At 54.7% G+C, this 19,740-nt stretch overlaps 2 protein-coding genes across 2 annotated transcripts in view; both read right to left on the reverse strand.

The window, feature by feature from the left end:
* Nucleotides 1-4,181: 4,181 nt before the first annotated feature.
* LOC149274972 (uncharacterized) lies at nt 4,182-10,886 on the reverse strand. The gene is made up of 2 exons (XM_089505040.1): nt 10,729-10,886; nt 4,182-7,676 (listed from the first exon to the last, which is right to left on the reverse strand). The coding sequence occupies exon 2, from the start codon at nt 6,588-6,590 to the stop codon at nt 4,182-4,184; it is 2,409 nt and encodes an 802-aa protein (XP_089361166.1). The 5' UTR covers nt 6,591-7,676; nt 10,729-10,886.
* A 98-nt stretch (nt 10,887-10,984) lies between these two features.
* Nucleotides 10,985-19,740, reverse strand: part of PPP6R2 (protein phosphatase 6 regulatory subunit 2) — a 59,124-nt gene continuing 50,368 nt past the window's right edge. Inside the window, exons 21-24 of the mRNA XM_089505049.1 lie at nt 14,363-14,454; nt 13,827-14,040; nt 12,327-12,476; nt 10,985-11,809 (exon numbers count right to left, since the gene is read on the reverse strand). Of these exons, the coding sequence (XP_089361175.1) occupies nt 11,758-11,809; nt 12,327-12,476; nt 13,827-14,040; nt 14,363-14,454 (508 nt within the window). The 3' untranslated portion in view covers nt 10,985-11,757. The remainder of the gene's footprint in view (nt 11,810-12,326; nt 12,477-13,826; nt 14,041-14,362; nt 14,455-19,740) is intronic.

A 19,740-nucleotide genomic window follows, 5' to 3' on the forward strand; every position in this document is an offset into this window, starting at 1 on the left:
TGGCTGGTAGCTGCTGGAAGAGGAGGGAAGGAAGTGGCACAGGGGAGGCGAGGGATCTCAGCCTGGCCAGAAAAAGACACTTACATTTTGCAAAAACAGAGGCACACTTTTCAAAGGCCAAGCCCTCAGAAAGTTGCTAAGTCAAGCAAGTGCCGCCAGAAAGTGCAAAAGAGGCTTACTCCCACCCTACTCCTCAGGCTAGAGCAGTGGTTCCCTTTGGGGGTCAAATGACCCTTTCATGGGGGTTGCCTAAGACCACTGGAAAACACCTATTTAATTACAGTTATGAAGTAGCAACGAAAACTATTTCATGCGTTTGGGTCACCACAACAAGAAGAACTGTATTAAAGGGTTGCGGCATTAGGAAGGTTGGGAACCACTGGGCTAGAGCTCCCACTTGAAGAGGTTTACTCTCCATGGCTTTTCTGCACACATGGCTCTTCCTCGGCAAGGCTGATGGGTCCCTGGCAAACGTTGACAGCAGAGGCTCCCCCCAAAGCCCCTGGGTTTCCAGGGGCTGAGCAGCTGCCCCTGAGGCCGCAGGGTGCCATCCCAGGTGGTTCTTCCTAGCCCTTGGCATTGCTACTGGACGTCTTTGGCGGATCACCAAGCTTTACGAGATGGAAGGACAGGTTGCTTACCTGTAACAGTATTTCTTCGAGTGGTCATCTGCGAATACATACAAATGGGTTTCACTGCGCCTGCGCAGTGCTGCTCGGAACCTACTGGAATCACTGGGCAGAGTTTTACTCTGCAACATATAGAAACTTTTTGGCGGTAACTCCGCCCACCCGTTACAAGGCCCCTGCCTTCCCGCTCTTTTCCCCAGTTCCGCAATTTTTCCGCCAAGCAGGCGATGGAAAGAGCCAATAAGAGCAGGACACTGAGGGGACGGACGGGTGGGATTTGTATGTATTCGCAGATGACCACTCGAAGAAATACTGTTACAGGTAAGCAACCTGTCCTTCTTCTTCGTGGTCTCTGCGAATCATACAAATGGGTTTAGACTGACAAGCTCAGGTAGCGGCGGAGGGAGTGTCCTGAGACCAAAGCTATGGTAAACCAAAGGTATATTTATTACAAATAAACATCCTGAACCATAAAGAGTCAGTCTTTTGTTCATGCACAGATAAATTAGCAACAACTTTGCTAAACCTGAGAAGGGAGCAGAGGTCATGCAAGACCGGTCCCATAGAAGTTGTGCAAATCAACATTCAACAGTATAAACAGTGTAAACTGTATAACACAAATACATCAGTAGTGCAATCAATGCAACCCTGAGACCAACACAGCCCTCCCGAAAGCTGCGTCTCGTATGGCCCTGGTGTCCAACCTGTAATGCTTAATAAAAGTGAGAGGTTGGGACCAGACAGCAGCCTTACAGACATCCTCCAAAGGAATCCCAGACAGGAATGCTGAGGATGCCGCCACAGCTCTTGTGGAATGTGACCGAACCCTGCCAGGGAGAGGTTTGCCCAGCAGTTCATAGCAGAGGTGGATGGTACTGGCCACCCATTTGGAGAACCCCTGCGTAGACACGGGCAACCCCTTCTTCGGTTCCGAGTAGCATTGAAAGAGTCTCTCGGACCGGCTGGAGGCAGCAGTTCTGTCCAGGTAAAACGCCAGCGCCCTCCTGACATCAAGGGAGTGTAGGCGTCGCTCCTCATCCGACGTCGGATCGGATGCTAGAGTGGGCAACACAATGTCCTGGCACATGTGGAAAGCAGACACCACCTTTGGCAAGAAGGTGATGTCCATACGGAGGACTACCTTGTCCTTGTGGAACCTCAGGAATGGTTCGTCCCTCCGTAAGGCACAGAGTTCGCCCGCACGGCGGGCAGAGGTGATGGCCACAAGGAAAGCGGTTTTCCAAGTCAACAGTCTCAAGTCCGCTGAGGCCATGGGTTCAAAGGGCTTGGATTGGAGAGCGGACAGTACCGACTCCAAACTCCAAGCCGGTGTTGGTACCGACACAGGAGGATATAGGTTGGCACAACCCTTCAGAAAGCCCTTCACCAAGGGATCCTTAAAGAAAGACACCCTCCCCCCGAACTGATATTTTGCACAAATGGCAGAAAGGTAGCCTTTGATGGATGTGAGGGACAGCCCTCCGTCCAAAAGCGCCATCAAAAACTCTAGCACCACTGGAGTGGAAACCTGTGCAGGAGACAAGCCCTTCTGGTCAAGGAAGAGGCAAAATCTCCTCCATTTCAGGGCATAAGAACGCTGGGTGGAAGGTTTTCTGGCAGCCAGGATCACCGTCCTAACCGATTCCGGCAAGGCGGTCAGGGCCGGATCTTCCAGGCCACCAGCGGCAGGCTCTCGATGTCCGGGTGGAGAATTCGTCCGTCCTGGATCGAGAGCAGGTCCGGACGCGGGTTGAGACGGAGGAAGCATCTCCCGGAGAGGTGGAGAAGGGATGCGAACCACGGTTGTCTCGGCCACCACGGGGTGATCAGGATCGCCTGCGAGCGGTCCGTTGTCATTTTGGACACCACCCTGACGATGAGAGGGAACGGAGGGAAGGCGTAGAGGAGCTCCCCCGTCCAGAGGAAAGCGAATGCGTCTCCAAGGGATCCGTCGAATCGCTTCCTGGAGCAGAACTGGGGACAGTGGCTGTTCCAGCTGGTCGCGAAGAGGTCGATCCGGGGGGTTCCCCACCGATCGAAGAGGTCGCTGACCGTCTCGGGATGGAGCCTCCACTCGTGGCACACCGATGGAGATCTGCTGAGGCGGTCTGCCAGCTCGTTGTCCTCTCCGGGAAGGTGAATCGCCTGGAGGAGGACACGTCTTTGGATGCACCAGTTCCAGATGCGGAGCGTGAGGTCGAGCAGGGTCCTGGACCTGGTACCACCTTGCTTGTTGATGTAGTACATCACGGTGGTGTTGTCCGTCCTCAGGAGGACCACTCTTCCTGAGACAGCAAACTCGAATGCCCTCAAAGCCTTCTCCACTGCGAGCATCTCCAAAGCGTTGATGTGGAGGAGCTTGTCTTGTGCGGACCACCTGTCCTTGACGACAAGGTCGAACAGGTGGGCGCCCCATCCCTCCAGGGATGCATCGGTTGTCAGCGTCAGCTGTGACTGAGGCTGATGGAAAGGCATCCCGGTGCAGACGTTGGAGCCGTCTAGCCACCATCTGAGGGAAGCGGCTATAGGTCTGGGTACCGTGAGCCACTTTGAAGGTGGGTCCGTCAACGGAGAGAAGACGGAGAGGAACCAGGATTGGAGAGGACGAAGACGCAGTCTTGCCCAGGGGGTGACGAATGTCGTCGATGCCATGTGGCCCAGGGCGACTTGGACGTCTCTGGCTCTTATCCTTCTGTGCAAGATGCACGGCCTGAGGGATGTAGCCAGGGCCTGAAACCGGTCCGGAGGGAGGAAGGCTAGGCAGCTCTCGGAGTCGAGGATGGCCCCGATGAACTTGACCTGTCTGGTCGGCGTGAAGTGGGACTTTTCCCTGTTGACAACCAGCCCAAGGGAGTCGAAGAGGTGCAAGGCGAATGAGACTGCCTCGTGCAGCTCTTCCTGGGATTCGGCTGCAAACAGCCAGTCGTCCAGGTAGGGAAAAACCATGAAGCCCTTCTGATGAAGGTATGCCACCACCGGCGCCATGCACTTCGTGAAGACTCGTGGGGCCGTGGCCAAGCCGAACGGGAGCACGTTGTAGTGGTACGAGTCGGAGCCGACAGCGAAGGCGAGGAATCTCCGGTGGGATTCTCGGATCCCGATGTGGAAATAGGCGTCCTTCAGGTCGACAGTCGCGAACCACAGGCCCTGGTGGAGGAGAGGCAGAATGGAGGCCAAGGTTACCATTCGGAAGCGACGGTAGTTCAAAAACAAGTTCACTTGTCTCAAGTCCAGGATGGGCCTAACGCCCCCATCAGCTTTAGGCACGGTGAAGTACCTGGAGAAAAAGGCCCGAGGATGTTGGTCGGGCGGTAAAGGGGAGATTGCCCCCTTACAAAGCAAGGTGCGCACTTCGTCGAGAAGGGTGTCCGAGGGGGGAGTGGACATGAAGGCTCCAGTTGGAGGGAGCTCTTGGAACTCGAGGGCATAACCCCTACGGACGATGTTAAGAACCCACGAGTCCGATGTTATAGAGGCCCAGGTGTTAAAATAGGGCCTCAAGATGTCCATAAAGAAGAGGGGTGAAGGGGAGACGAAGCGCGCTGCGTCCTTTCAGGCTCTCTTCTTCCCCTGGTCGGTATCCTGCCGGCGGGACTTGCGGTACCGAGGCGGGAAGGTGCGACGGCCAGAGGAGGAGGAAGACTGCGAAGGGAAGCACTGTCTCTGAGAGCCTTGGTGCTGGGGCTGTCGGTCCCGGGAGAAGATCCCTTGTGACTGACCTTGTGGCTGCCACGGGCGCTGTCGCTTCCGGAACGGAGAAGCCGGTGCTGAGGACATGCCGTGCTTCTTCGCCGCCGCCTTCATCCTGAACTTGCGGTTCAGGCGGTCGTCGGTCTCGGCGTGGAAGAGGCCGGTCCCGTCGAGCGGCATGTCCTCAATGGCCGCTCTAACCGTCGGGTTGAGGTCGGAGGCCCTGAGCCACGCGTGGCGCCGAAGAGCCATGGCAGCTGACATGGACCTACCGGAGCAGTCCGCCATGTTCCTGGAAGTGGTGATTAGCCAGCTTCCGATGGAGTGCGCCTCGTCTCTGATCTCCACCAGCTGCCTCTGGATGTCATCTGGGACGTCCGGAACCATGGGAGAGATCCGTTCCATGAGGGTTTGAATGTAGGCCCCCATGCAGGCGGTGTAGTTGGCGGCCTTGACCCCAAGAGCCGAAGCCGAATAAGCCTTTTTTGCCAGTCCATCGATCTTCTTTGCCTCTTTGTCGACAGGGGAAGTAGCCTGCTTCGGAACGAAGCTGTGCTGGGCCCCCTCCACAATGGCCGAGTTTGGTCTGGGGTGTTCTGCCAACCAGGAGCAACTCGCCGGGGCGACCCTATAGAGGGATTGGACCTTGCGGGAGGGTGCCGATAGGGCGGCCGGAGCATCCCAGGACCTTTTTACGATGGTCTGGAGAGAGGGGAGGAGAGGAAGGCATGGCGGAGTGGGGACCCGTCCATGCACCCTACGCTCGACCGGGTCCTCTGCGTCGTCCTCCGCGGCTGCGAGCTCGATGTCGAGGGCCCGTGACATCCTGACCACGTGCTCTGTGAAGGCCCTGACGTCGTCCGACGGCGAAGACGGCCCTGGGTTGTGCATCCTCTGAGGGGAGGCCGAACCCGAGAGGACATCCTCGTCCGAGGGTGCCTCCGAAGGTGGCAGCGGTTCGTCCTCAGAATCCAGGTCGGAGGAGAGGGGGTCCGTCACCCTGACCTGGGATCTCGGGCGGACGAAGTCCACTGACGATCGGGAGCGTCTGCGGGTTGAGGACGGCGACCTCTCACGAGTACGGAGTGGAGACGGCGACCTCTCGCGTCTACGGGGCGGCGATGATGACCTCTCGTAGACCGACACGGTGGGAACCGATCTGGCCGGGTCGGCTCGGTCTACGGGGTGGGGGTTCAGTCTGGTGAACTCCCTCAGGGCTCTGTCCTCCGGCACCGACATGTAGTAGCGGCGCGACTGCACGTCGTAGAAGAGGTCCGGGATCCCCTGTATGTGGGCCGAGTGACCTTCATCATCGGTCGCCGGATGGGAAGGAGACCGATGATCAGGAGAGTGAGGGGCGTCATCCGTCCCATGGATGAAGTCCAAGGCCGGGGGAGGCAGGGATGTAACTGGGGTCCCCTGGTCTACCGGCGTCGGCTCCTGGTATGGAGCTGGCAAGGCGGAGGCGCGGGCCTGTCTGGAGTGGGAGCGCTCCTTGTCCTTTGCCCTCAGCGGGTCGGTGGTGGGCCGGTCCTTGGAGGGCTTGGCCTTCTTAGGGGCCGGATCACGGTCAGCCTTGTCATGGTGCCTCTTCTTCCCAGGCTTGGGAGTCTCCTCCGATGGGAAGAAAGGGTTGTCCGGGAGGTCCAGGAGGACAGCAGTCGGTGTCGATGACGAAGGCCTCGGGGACCTTGTTCCTTGCACCGGTTCGGTATGGTCGCTAGGCATCGCATGCCGTGATCCCTTGGATGCCTTGGAGGACAAAGGCGAGGCGAGATGGACCTCCGGTTTGGGAGCCTCCTTGGAACGGGGGCACTCCGATCCCTCCTTTGGCTTGGAGGCCCGTTCGGTACCCTCAGTCCCCGATGGCTTATGGGGGCGCTTGGAGGGTTTGTCGGTGGCACTGGGCGGTTTGGAGCCACGGGCCACATCGGAGGTGGTGGAAGGAGTCCCGGCCGGGACGCACACCACGCTGGGGACGGCGGCTCTCCCCGATCCCACGCTGGAGACACTTGCCCGAGAAGATGAAGCGGGGGGCGGCAGAGGCGGGACAGAAGAAGACCGCGGACCCCTTTCTTGCAATTTCCCCAGGGCAATCGCCGAAGTAAGCCGGGACTCACGGTTTTTCCGGGCCTGGGAAGAGAGGGATCTGCAGAGTGCGCAGGCCTTGGGATCGTGGCTTGGACCAAGGCAAAGCAGGCAGGTGGAGTGCGGGTCCTGAACGGGCATCTTGCCCTTGCAAATGTCGCACTTCTTGAAAGCCGCAGGCATTTCAAAGTTGCCAAGTCGATGGGAGATCCGAAAACGAAGTCAACAGTCCGAAGGTCCGAAGTTACCAGGGGCAGGAGACAAAGAATGGTCAAAACGAAAGTGATTCCAAGCAAGCAAAGCAAGCGAAGGTTCCTCTGAAGCAGCTTAGCGCGGCGGAAAAAAGGAACTGGGGAAAAGAGCGGGAAGGCAGGGGCCTTATAACGGGTGGGCGGAGTTACCGCCAAAAAGTTTCAATATGTTGCAGAGTAAAACTCTGCCCAGTGATTCCAGTAGGTTCCGAGCAGCACTGCGCAGGCGCAGTGAAACCCATTTGTATGATTCGCAGAGACCACGAAGAAGAAATAACATTCTTTGCGTCCATTTCCTCCCTGTCACATACAAGTTACTAAGCCTTTTGACATATGGCTATAGTTGAATAATTCCAGCCTTAACACTTCTTGCACTTTGAGCCAAGTTTGAATGATGGTGAGCCCATGAAGGAGACGTCTCCATGAACCTGTTCTCTGCCCCTGCTCAGATCTTGTATGTTCATGGCTGTGACCTCCTTGACTCAAGCCATCTTGTGTGCAGTCCTCCATCTTTCCTGCTGCTTTCTACCTTTTCTAGCATAATTCTCTTTTTTAATGAGTCCTGCCTTCATAAAATCATTCATAGAGATGAAAGAGACCATAAGGGCCATCCAGTCCAACCCCCTGCCTTCTCCTTATGTGTCCAAAATACAACAGCCTCCGTTTGATCATCTTGGCTTCTAAGGAGAGTATGGGATTGATCTGTTGAAGGATCTGTCTCTTTGGCTGTCGACAGCAGCGTCTTCCACCGCAAGACTCTCACCGTCATCTTCTTGTGACATTTAGGTGGAAATCCAGGATGGAAAGCCCTGGCTACAAACACTGGATGAGAGCACAAATGTGGCACTGAAGAAAAATGATCCCCAGAGAGAAAATGTGTTTTATAGGCTTTATTTGTGTAAAAAGTTGCAACAGGAGCCCCCCAACAGCCCTGGGGCGAACCAAGGGATTCAGGGCCTCAGAACGTGGGTCGCAGTTTGGCAGTTGAAGATGTGAGAGCCCAGGAGCAGCCCAGTTTCTACAGAAGACAAAAGGTGGGAATGAGGGAGGAGCGAGGGACCCCTCCTGGCTGAAGAAGGAGCACCCCACAAAGGCACTCCGCTTGGCTCTGCCAACCCCTCCTCTTCCATGGAGAAGTGGGGGTCCTGCTCAATGCCCCCTGCTTGCCCACAACCAGTGAAGGATGCACTGGCCACAGGAGCCATGATGATGGGCTACACACAAGGCCAGGGGACCCTCCACAAAAGAGACCAGTCACAGGGAAGCAGCCTCAGAACTCCCCGGGTGCCTTGGCTCCATGGCAATGCACACCGCCTGGATGGTAAGCCAAGCCCCCCACCGACATCCCTGGCAGGGCCCCACAGATATGGAAGCCCATGCTCTGGGCCTGATGGACATGACCCTCTCTGGGCCAACCCCCTGCCAGCCCCACATCAAGCCACAGGTGCCTCCCCTTCCTTCCCAATGCCGAGGCAAGGGACTGGGGCATACATAGGGGCCAACTCACTGGCTGAAATAAAAGGCATAGAAGGAACTTTCACTCTTGTGCCAGCGTGGCACTGGGGCCTACTATTCAACGGACAAAAAGATGGCCACTTGCCTGTAGAAGCCCACTTGGGCACAAAAGGCCACGGACTACAAAGCCAGTGGCCATCCCTTGACTGTTGCCGCAGGGAGAGACAAGGTCCACCCTTTTCCCGAGAGAAGGTCCATGAAGGGCAGCCCTTGCCAGAAGATTCTAACATACGGAGCCAGCTAGGCTATCCATGGCCACATCCATCCAGAAGGGACCCACACGTGTGGGGCAGGGGCCACAGTTGGACCTCAGCCTCCTCCTCCTCTTGCAAGGGTGGCAAGGAGGTACTCCAGGCTGCCCTTCCGCAGCACTCCCCCAGGGGACCCATGGCCCTGGCCCAAGAGGTCAGGCCCAGAGGGTCTGTCATTCGTTTGCTCCACTGACCGCAAGAAGGCAGAGGTGGCACTTTCCTTGGGAAGGATCCCCTTGGACGATACTTGCCCCCCCCCCCCAGTGGCAGCTGCCGCCTCCTGAAGAAGGGGCTCTGCTCACTGGCATCTCTGCCAGGGTCTCAGGCACAGCGTAAGAGGACGGCAATTGTGCCCCTCAGTTTCCCTCGCCTTCCCCACAGAAATGGAGGGCCACGAATGGAGCCGTTTCTTTTGGCTGCCTAGGTCCCTTTCCAGACTTTGCCCCAAACAGAAAGGTGGACCCAGGCGAAGCCAAGGCGGCGCTTCCTCCAGGTGTGACTTTGCAGAGGCAGCTCCAAGATGTTCTCTCTTGGAGAGTTTGGACAACACCAACACACTCCACTGAAAAAACAGCCAGCTCTGCTGAGACTCTTTTGCATTAAGATGAAAATTGTCATTTGTCAAAAAAGTGGTTGGCACACAAAACTGCTTTGTGCAACAAGTTCTCCCCACTGTAAGAACAGATTCTGTGGGGGTAAAACATAATCTAAATGCAGAACAATCCTTTGGGATTTTTTTTGCTGGAGCACAAGTGGGCAAAGGAGAAACGCCAGTCCTCTGTCAGGGCTCCTTCCCCACAAAGAAAGGGAAAGGATCCCAGGGGCTTGACCCCCCCACCCTTGGAGCAAAGGCCATCCACCCACCTTGGCAGGTGCCACCCTCCGAGGGTGACCCTCATGACCCAGGAAGGCCTTGACCCCCTTTCTCTTGCTAGCCTGGGTCCCCCCAATGGGACTCCTCTGCCCCCCCCAAGGCCTGGGGGGTGGGAGAGCATCTGGGCACAACCCCAAACAAGTTCTGTGCATTGGAGGAGATGGAGAACTAGGCAGAAGGAAGGCTGGTACTACTGCAAACTCCCTTTTCGCCTGGGGGGCTTTCCTCAAGAGGAGGGGGCAGACCCTGGTGGTGAAGATCTGACCTCCAGGGTCTGCACAGAGGTCTAGGGCTGGAAGGCCAGGCTTCGTGAGTGCTGGACCAGAGGCAGGGGTCTCAGCCAGGACTTTCCCATCCAGAAGAAGAGGAGCAGAGGCCCAGCAGAGGCAAGCCAGTGCCAATGCAGAGCCAGAAACAGCTTTGCCAAGAGCATCACTTCTTCTGGACAAACCCTCTGGGGAAGGGTCAGGCCTTCCACCAGTGGCAGGGCCTCCAGAAGAGGAACCTTGGATACCTCCCCCCCAGCCTTGGCCACTCTCAAAGGCTGCAGCAGAGAGCCCCCCTGCTTCTTCGTTGCATGAAGCTCCTTTTGTCAGGAGGTGAAGCCCATTTCTGGCCTGAGCCAAGAGGAAGAAGAGAGGGATTCCTCCCCCTCCTACGGCCCTCATGGACCCACCACCCTAGAAACCCTCCGCCGCACGTGGGCTCCCATTTTCCGTGGGAAAGCTGGCAGGGGACCCGAAGGCCATGCAGTCCAGCCCCGTGGATGATGCAGGAAAGCCAGTGCTCAAGCGCCTCCAAAGACAGACCCCCCCCCAAGCTCCCAAGGGCATCCATGGCACTCCCAGGCAGCCCCTGCCATTAAGGAACATCCCTAACACTCGAGTGGCACATCCTTTTTCTCATTAAGGGCTTGGGTCCTGCTCTGATGGCCTCCCACAATGCCCCCAAAACACTTATCCCCAGCCTTTCCTCCCAACGCTTGACCTTTCCTACCCGCTTGCCACAAGCCCCTTCCAGTCACAAACCCACAAAGTCCGTGCGCTGGTCACAGCCCCCCCCCCCCCGGGACAGTCAGTCTCACTGATCTCCTGGTTAAGGAGCAGTGCCTTGTGTCCAGTTCTGGGCAACCGTTCACGAAGGCTGCAGACATACCTCCTCCTTTGGAGGGCCCCCCTTGAAAGTCCCAGGACCCTGGCCAGAAACCACTGGGGCTCACCCACCAATTCTCTTGGACATCCCAGGAAGCGGGCACAGCGTCCCAGTTGGAGGGCAGGGCATTTCCCCCCCTCGAGCTTCAAGAGAAGCAAGCAGCCTCCACTGTGAACCTTCTCAAGGTGAAAGAAGGAAGGCGGAGTGGGAGAAGTGGGCAGAGTGCCTGGGCCAGGCCTTATACCTCCACATGCCCTCTGACTCCTGCCAAAACCAACCTGGAAAGGCCAGAAGGCAGTGGTGGCAGCAGAAACCGGAAGCCACGGAAGGATGCAGTTGGTGGCCGGCCTGGAGGATCCCAGAGAAAGGCAGCTTATGTTGGGATGACCCCCTGGTGCCATCCGTGGCCTTTGCAGCCCCTCGTGGCAAGAGATGCCTGCTCTGGACAGCTGCCCATGGGCACAGGCTCTTTCCCACAGATTCCCCTGATGGGACGCTTCAAAACTGGTGCAGGAGACCACAAAGTGCAAAGTGTCGCAGTGCTACATCTGTTAAAAATGTTACCAAAAAGCAAAGCAAACCACAAATCCACCTCTTTCCATGAGAAACAGAGGAGGCCTCCTGGAGACCACCTGGCACCTGGCCACCTCCCAATGTCCCTTCCTGCCAGCCGGCCAGCGGCCACTGTCCTCCTCCTCCCTCGGCAGCCCCACAGACGATGGGGAAAGGCTGTGCGCTTGGCCTTCTCCTTTCTTCCCTGAAACGGTGAGACAAAGCCCGGCGGCACAAAGACCCCCCAAGCTCCCAATCTCACCAGCCAATGTCCCAGCAAGGCATTATTGCTACACAAACAAGGGGGAGCGTCCAAGGTGGCTGGCGGCCAGCTGCCAGTTTCTCCCTGGCACCTCCAGCAGCTGCCCCTGGCAGATCCCAGGTGAACAGCCTCTCCCCTTCCCAAATAGAAGTGCAGTCCAGGGTGCAAGAAGGTCAGGAGTGAGCGCTGGCCCCTGCCCCCCAAAACAAAGTGGGCAAAAACCTCAAGTCCAGCCAGGCGGGTGGGAAGGAGGAGGGGCAGGGCAATGGTGCGGCTGGAGGACGATGCAGGCCAGGGTCACGCTTTCCACACAGGTAGGGATTTCGCCACGCAGCATGGTGTTTCCGAAGGGCCCCCCGGCTCTTGCCCACCAGCTTTATCCAGCAGTGCAGCATTCATGGAAATCAAAGTTGAACTGTCAAAGGGAAACCGCCAGGTGCCCAGACGGCAGCCCAGCCTCGCTCTTTGGGCACCTCTTCTGCCAGCCGCTCTGTCAAGCGGGGCCATTCAGGGTGGATTCAGCTCCAGGCAGCAGTTCCTCCTTTCTGTGGGGAGGAGAGAGGGGAGAGGGGTCTGGCTGCGTAGATAGGCGCCTTCTGGACCCATGCCCACGTGTGCCTATGCCTCCCTTCTGCCGAAGCAGGAGCGAGAGGAAGATTAGGTTCTGCCAAGGCCCCCCCCCGGCTGTAGGGGAGCCCCCTGCCTTTAGCCTCAGCTCCTGGTGAAGGGGAGCCCCGGGAAGGACCTGCAAGCCCCTCGGGCATTTCTGGCTGAGGGGAAATCGGGACATCCAACCCTCCCCTTCCATCCTTCAGGGTCTGTCAGGGGAGGCATGATCCATGGATACTTGAGGGACCTCAAGGGGCAGATCTGGAGAGAAGCTCCTCTGCCCCCTTCAACAAACAAGTGGGCCCTAGTAGGGGGCACAGGGTCTAACCCCACGCGAGGAGGAGCCAGAGGAGTGTAAAGCCCCAAACACTCTCGCATGTGCTCTGCCTGTCAGCTACAAAGCAAGGGGGTGGCAGAGGGAGACCCCATGGAAACCAGGCAGCCCGCCCTCACCTATTACTCTTGGCTTCTGAGATTGTGGCAGTGGCGGCAGAATGTGGAGGGCTTCGGTGCGGCTGGGCACTGCTGCTTTCCAGGGCCTTAGCTGGTCTGTGCTCCAGGACTCTGGTCATCTTGTCTGCTACCAATTCACAGTCACTGCTGCTGCAAAAAAAAAGAACAGAAACTCAATCTGAGTGGTCAGCTCCAAAGGGGTCAGAGCAATGTTACAGGGAAAGAAGAGACAGTTCCTCCTGAAAAGCACATGTGGGAACCCCGGGCCACTAGAAACACAGCCACATCCCCGCCCGGAGGGGCAAGGGGGGCACTGAGAGGTCCAAGTGGAAAATTCCACCCTTGGAGGGCCGGGGTGGTGTCAAGGATGAAGAAATATTCAGGGCCCAACTGGACACCTTTGGCCCTAAGAGGAAACATCCAGGCCCCACTCTCCATCTATACATCCATCCATCCAGTCCTGGACTGGACGGACCCCCTCTCCTGCTCCACCACCTCACGTCCCTATTGTCCAGCAAAGAGCCCTGACTACCAGGCTGTGGGATGCAAACTCATGGGAACCCTGGCGAAAAGCCCCCTCTGCCCCCTCCCCATTCCCTTTCCCTGTGGGATCTCCGCCTGCCAACGGACGGAGCAGGCTGGGAAGCATCCACGGCCTCCCCATCTCTGGGCAGCCTGCCAACGGCCCTTCCTTGCTCTTAGGAGAGGAGACAGAGTGAAAACACAGAAACCAATGCCATTAGCAGGGGAAAAGGCTGGTCTGCAGGGCTGCCCATTCGCCACACACTCAACGTGGGCATTTAAATGGAGTCTCTCCAAAGAAAAGTGCTGGGCTGTTGGGCAGGATGTGGCCTGGCACCCAAGACCAGGGATAAGCAGGCAGGGAGGTCAGTACCCTTGGAAGAAGAGTGCTGTGTGTCCACCACAACAAACTGGCCCCACCACCCATAAACAGAGTAAGGGCAGAGGCTGGTCAGTTCTTTCCCCGTGGCAGCACCAGTGGCCTGGGTGGGATAAGGCCCCTTCCAGCTTCAATGACCAGACTGCCCCAAGCCCTGCCAGACTCCACCAACCCTGGCACATGCCCTGGGGAAGACAGGGCATCTTGGAACAAGCAAAAGGAGCTCAAGGAGGCAGCGGGACTAGGAGGAAATAGCATTCAGGGATACAGGAAAGGCCTCCTACGCCACTCTCAAAAAGCAGAGCTTGGACGGGCCCTTTTGAAAAGGAAGGATCTCATTACCTGACAAGGAGGAGGAGGAGGAGGGAAAGAGGGAGAGACAAAGAGACTGGTCCCAGGTCATGCCAGCGGGTGGGCGCCATCCATCCATCCATCCATCCATCCATCCATCCATCCATCCATCCATCCACTTTTGCCCCAGAGGTGGCAGAGTGGGCAGAGCAGGGCAAGAGCCCCACAGAGGCCCCTGGTACCCTTTGCCCCTGGCCTGCCTCTCCCTTTCCCAGCCCAGCCACGTCCGTCTGTCCATCCTCCTATACCTGGCAAAGAGAGCTTTATTGTCCCTGGCGTCCACAGTCAACTTGACCACTTCCTGGCCTGAGCCTGTGCTGATAGTTCCTGTGACAATGTCATCCGCCTGCTCCTCGTCCTCCTCGCTTTCTGAACCCCCAGAGGAACTGCTGTCTGAGGCCACCAACGGCGCCTTCCGCGCCACACAGACATTCCAGGCGCAAGGGGAGGCCGCTGTGCTCACTGCATGGGGTGGGGAAAGCATGTTAGGACCCCAGGACCCCTCCCTTCCCTCACAGTCTCAGTCATACATGCCCCAGACCGCTCTGCCCACCAGCCCCCTCTCACCCGGACCCCACAACCAGAGGGCCCCAGTGGCCGCCTTGCCTCACATGCAGCCTAAGGGCAAGTGCTGTGCCTGGATGCCACCATGTCAGCCACTCTTGTGCTGGGATCTTTGGCCCCTTCTCCCCCCCACTGCCAGGAGAGGGAGAGGTGTGCCCCCACTCCGCTGGACAGGACCAAGGGCCAGTCCTCACCACCATCACCGCTGCCAGGTCCTTACCACTGTTCTCCTCTTGGCTCAGCTTGAGGTCTCCTTCCGAGTCGCTGCCCTCCATGTCTGCAGGAGAGCTGCACCGGGGACCAGCCTCTGAGCTGGAAAGGAGAAGGTAGGCGTGGGGCCTCTGTCTAAACACACTCTCCCACCCCACAGGTCACCCCAAGGAGGGCCAAGGCCACAACAACTTGGAAGAAAGCAGTCCAGGCATCCAGAGCCATTTCAATCTGGCTTCTACCCTAAACCCGCTGTAGGGCTGCAACCTCCAGTCCTAGAGGGGCTCACGCTCCCCTCAGAAGACTGTGTTCGCAGTCTGGGGTGCTTCTTGATTTGTCGCTTCAGATGAGAAATCAGGTGAATGAGATGGTCAAGAGCGCCTGCTATCAGCTCCGGCTTACTTTCCTGGAATTGGATGACCTCAAAACTGTAGTACATGCACTGGTAACCTCAAGACTTGATTTCTGCAATGCGCTCTACATGGGGCTACCCTTGTGCCTAGTCCGGAAACTTCAACTGGTACAGAATATGGCAGCCAGGTTGATTACAGGAACAAACAGGAGTGACCACATTACACCAATATTGAAGTCACTCCACTGGCTGTCCATTAGTTTCTGGGCATAGTACAAGGTGTTGATCATTACCTTTAAAGCCCTTCATGGCTTGAGCCCAACCTCCTTCCGTACCATCCGCCCTGTGCGCTCAGGTCCTCTGGCAGGAACCTATCGCAGTCTGCAAAGACCAGACTGACTGCGACCTCCCAGAGAACTTTCCTCGCAGTCGCTCCACCTTATGGAACAACCTGCCGGACGAGATCTATCAAATTACCAACCTAGATAACTTTAAGATGACGGGTCTCTTCCGGCAGGCCTTCCTGGAACAGAACCCGGCCATGTAAAGACCCCCCCCCCCCATACACATATATATGTGATGATTCTGCCCACCGTTATTGTATTCTTGTATTACTGTTTTTAGATTTTATTGTTTGTAATGTATTTATGAGAACTGTTTAATCCTTTTTAAGGGGAGGAGATTGCATATATTGCTGTATCATTTTAATGCTGGACACTGCTTTGATTCTTGTGACAAAAAGCAGGATATAAATAAACGATTTATTTGTTATTTATTATTTCTGGACTGGCAATGGCACAGAGATGGCTTTGGTGGCTATACTGAGCTGGCTTCGTAGCGGCCGTCACGCATGCCATGGTCAGGGGCCTGGAACTACGTCCAGCCACTTCTAGAGCAGAGGAGCCTTGAGAAGGGAACTGGCACATGCTGGGAGAGTCTGGCTGTCGGTCCTACTGGACCTTTCAGTGGCTCCCATTACCTTCAGCAATGGGACTTGGGGACATTGTTCTGCAGTAGCTCCAGCCTTCTTGGAGGGATGGATTCGAAGGGGGTGCTGCAGGAATCCTGTCCAGCCACCTGGACACTGGCCAGTGGGGCTCCTCAGGGCCCAGTCCTGCCCCCAGGCTGTTTAGTATCGACATGAGACCCTGGGAGAAGTCAGCTGCACTCAGGGGTCCAGTGCCACCAGGATGCTGATGACACCCAGCTGTTTTATTCCACCTCAACAAAGGAAGCTGTTTCCAGGCTGAACTGGTACCTGGCAGCTATGAGGGACTGGATAAAGGCAAACAAATTAATAATAAATAATAATAAAAAGTTTATTTATATACCGCCCTTCATACATCAGGGCGGTTAACAACCTATATCAAAATACAATAAAAACATTCCACTAAAACCAACAATTACACAGAAAAGGAATTAAAAACACTCATGCCAGTGGCCATGCTAACATAGAGGAAGAGGTCAGGAAGCGGTCAGGGGCTAAAAGTCAGGGGTAGGCCTGTTCAAATAGTAAGGTTTTTAACCCCTTCCTGAACTGGGCTAAGGAGGTGGCAGAGCGGAGCTCGGTGGGCAGCGAGTTCCAGAGGTTCGGGGCCAAGGTGGTAAAGGCCCTCCTCGAAGTAGATGTCAGCCTAGCCTCTGGAACTCTTAGAAATTGCTGCCCAGAAGATCTGAGTGTGCGGGGCGGATTGTATGGAGAGAGGGGGTCCTCTAGATACCCTGGGCCCAAGCCATTTAGGGCTTTATAGGTCATAACCAACACCTTGTATTGCGCCCGGAAGCGAATAGGCAGCCAATGGAGATCTTTTAGCACCGGTGTTATATGGCTGGTCCTGGAGGTATCAGTGACCAGACGTGCTGCCATGTTCTGCACTAATTGTAGCTTCCGGGTACGGTACAAGGGTTGCTCCATGTAGAGAGCATTGCAGAAGTCCAAACGAGAGGTTACCAGAGCGTGTACCACAGTTTCAAGGTCCCTCCGGTCCAGGTAGGGACGCACCTGGCGTATCCGCCGAAGCTGATAACAGGCGCTCCTGACCGTCGCATCCACCTGAGAAGCTTGATTAAAGCTTAATCAAGACGAGACAGAGGTCTATTGACAGATCTGGGAACAGGGATTCAGCCTGTGCAAGGTGGGTTTTCTTGTCTCTGAAGAATCAAACAGGAGCATAATGAAAGTTTTTATGCCCCTGTGCACAATATTGTTAAATTTCATGTGATGCAGTTTTAGTAAAACCAAATGTGCAAAGCTGTTCTTTGTTTCTGATTCCTTTCAGGGGAATTGCATGAAAAGTGGTTTGAAATAATTACAACCTTCCATTCAGTTTGGCCACAAGCAGGGTTTTCTTTTGGGGGGATTAAAAAAAAAAAAGGGATTACGAGGCGCTTGGTAGGAAGCTGAAAGGAATGGATGTACAGGTTGTCATCTCGTCTCTTCTGCCAGTTGAAGGGCATGGTCCAGGAAGGGAGAGGAAAATAGCAGATGTGAACAACTGGCTTCGCAGATGGTGCCGCCGAGAAGGATTTGGATTCTTGGATCATGGGCTGCGGTTCCATGAGGAGGGACTTCTTGCAACAGACGGGTTGCATCTCACGCCAGTTGGAAGAAATGTTTTTGCCAACAGTCTCAAGAACTTGATCAGGAGAGCTTTAAACTGAGTTCCGAGGGGAAGGGAGACAATATTAAGGAAGGCGAAAGGGATGGCGAAAATAGTCAAACTGACACAGAGGAAACAAGGCAAACAGTGCAAGGACCCAACAGTGGGAGGCAAGAAAACTTGCACAAGCAACAAGTAAAAGGGAACCATGGTCTGTGATGTCTCTACACTAATGCACAGAGCATGGGAAATAAGCACGATGAACTCGAACTCCTAGTACAACAAAGCAAATATGATATAACAGGCATCACTGAAACCTGGTGGGATGAGTCTCATGATTGGAAAGTGGAAATAGAGGGGTATAACCTTTTTAAGAGAAACAGGCCAAACAGGAAAGGAGGAGGAATAGCACTATATGTCAGAGATATTTACACCAGAGAAGAGATCCTGGACATCAATCATGGAAGCCAGGTGGAGAGCATCTGGATAAGAATCAAAGGGGAGGGAAACAACAAGGGTGTTACGGTGGGAGTCTACTACAGACCCCCAAGTCAGACTGAGGAATTGGATGATGCCTTTCTAGAACAGATGACCACACACTCAGAAAGGAGAGATGTAGTAGTGATGGGCGACTTCAACTACCCTGATATTTGCTGGAAGTCAAACTCAGCCAAATCCTCAAGGTCTAGCAAATTCCTCACTTGCCTGGAAGACAATTTCATGGTCCAAAAGGTGGAAGAGGCAACAAGGGGGTCAGCTATTTTGGATCTGATCCTAACCAACAAGGATGACTTGGTTAATGGGGTGCAAGTGGTGGGATCCTTAGGTGGAAGGGACCATGTTCTCCTGGAGTTTGTAATACAGTGGAAAGGAGAATCCAGGCAGAGTCAGACATGCATCCTAGACTTTAGGAGAGCGGATTTCAGTAAACTTAGAGAAATATTGAGGGCGATTCCATGGTCAGAAATACTAAAAGATAAAGGAGTTCAGGACGGATGGGACTTTCTCAAAAGGGAGATACTGAAGGCACAATTTCAAACAGTTCCAGTGAGAAAGAAAAATGGGAGGTGTCTCAAGAAACCAGGATGGATGACTAAGGAACTTTCAACCGAGATGAGTTTGAAACGGAAGATGTATAAGAAACGGAAAAAGGGGGAAATCACAAAAAGGAATTCAAAGAAATAGCAGGCATGTGTAGGGGTAAAGTCAGAAAAGCTAAAGCGCAGAATGAACTCAGGCTTGCTAGAGAGGTTAAGAAGAACAAAAAGGGCTTTTTTGGATATGTCCGCAGCAAGAGGAAGAAGAAGGAAACGGTAGGGCCACTGCGTGGAGAAGATGGCAAAATGCTAACAGGAGATAGAGAAAAGGCAGAATTCCTCAAGACCTTCTTTGCCTCAGTCTTCTCAGAAAAGGAAAAGGGGCTCAACCTGAGGATAATGGAGCAGAGGACAGAATAGGGGAATTTCAGCACAGAATAAGTCAAGAGATAGTAGAGGAACACCTTGTTAATCTAAATGAATTTAAGTCTCCGGGACCAGATGAACTCCATTCAAGGGTATTAAAAGAACTGGCAAAAGTAATATCGGAGCCATTGGCCATAATAGTCTTTGAGGACTCCTGGAGAAGAGGAGAAGTCCCAGCCGACTGGAGGAGGGCAAACGTTGTCCCCATCTTCAAAAAGGGGAAGAAAGAGGATCTCAACAATCATCATCCAGTTAGTCTGACATCTATACTAGGAAAGATTCTGGAGCAGATCATTAAACAGAGAGTCTGTGAACATCTAGAAGGCAATGCCATCATCACAAAAAGTCAACATGGTTTCAGAGAAAGAAGTCATGCCAGACAAACCTAATCTCTTTCTTTGATAAAATTACCATCTTGGTAGATGAAGGGAATGCTGTGGATATAGTATATCTTGATTTCAGTAAGGCCTTTGACAAGGTTTCCCATGACATTCTTGCAAACAAGCTTGTAAAATGTGGGCTAGACAAAGGAACTGTTAAATGGATCTGTAATTGGTTGACCGGCCGAACCCAAAGGGTGCTCAACAATGGCTCCTTTTCATCCTGGAGAGAAGTGACCAGTGGGGTCCCACAGGGCTCTGTCCTGGGCCCAGGGCTATTCAACATCTTTATCAATGACCTGGATGACAGAATTGGGAGCATACTTATCAAATTTGCAGATGACACCAAATTAGGGGGAATAGCTAATACCCCAGAGGACAGGATCAAGATCCAAAATGACCTGAATAGACTAGAAAGCTGGGCCAAAGCTAACAAAATGAAATTCAACACAGAGAAATGTAAGGTATTGCACTTAGGGCAGAACAATGATATGCACAGATATAGGATGGGTGACACCTGGCTGAATGAAACTACGTGTGAAAGGGATCTAGGAGTCCAAGTAGACCACAAGTTGAACATGAGTCAACAGTGT

This window comes from Sceloporus occidentalis, unplaced genomic scaffold (assembly GCF_023333645.1).
Source record: "Sceloporus occidentalis isolate IW3139 unplaced genomic scaffold, rSceOcc1.0.p SCAF_307, whole genome shotgun sequence".
Lineage (NCBI taxonomy): Eukaryota > Metazoa > Chordata > Lepidosauria > Squamata > Phrynosomatidae > Sceloporus > Sceloporus occidentalis.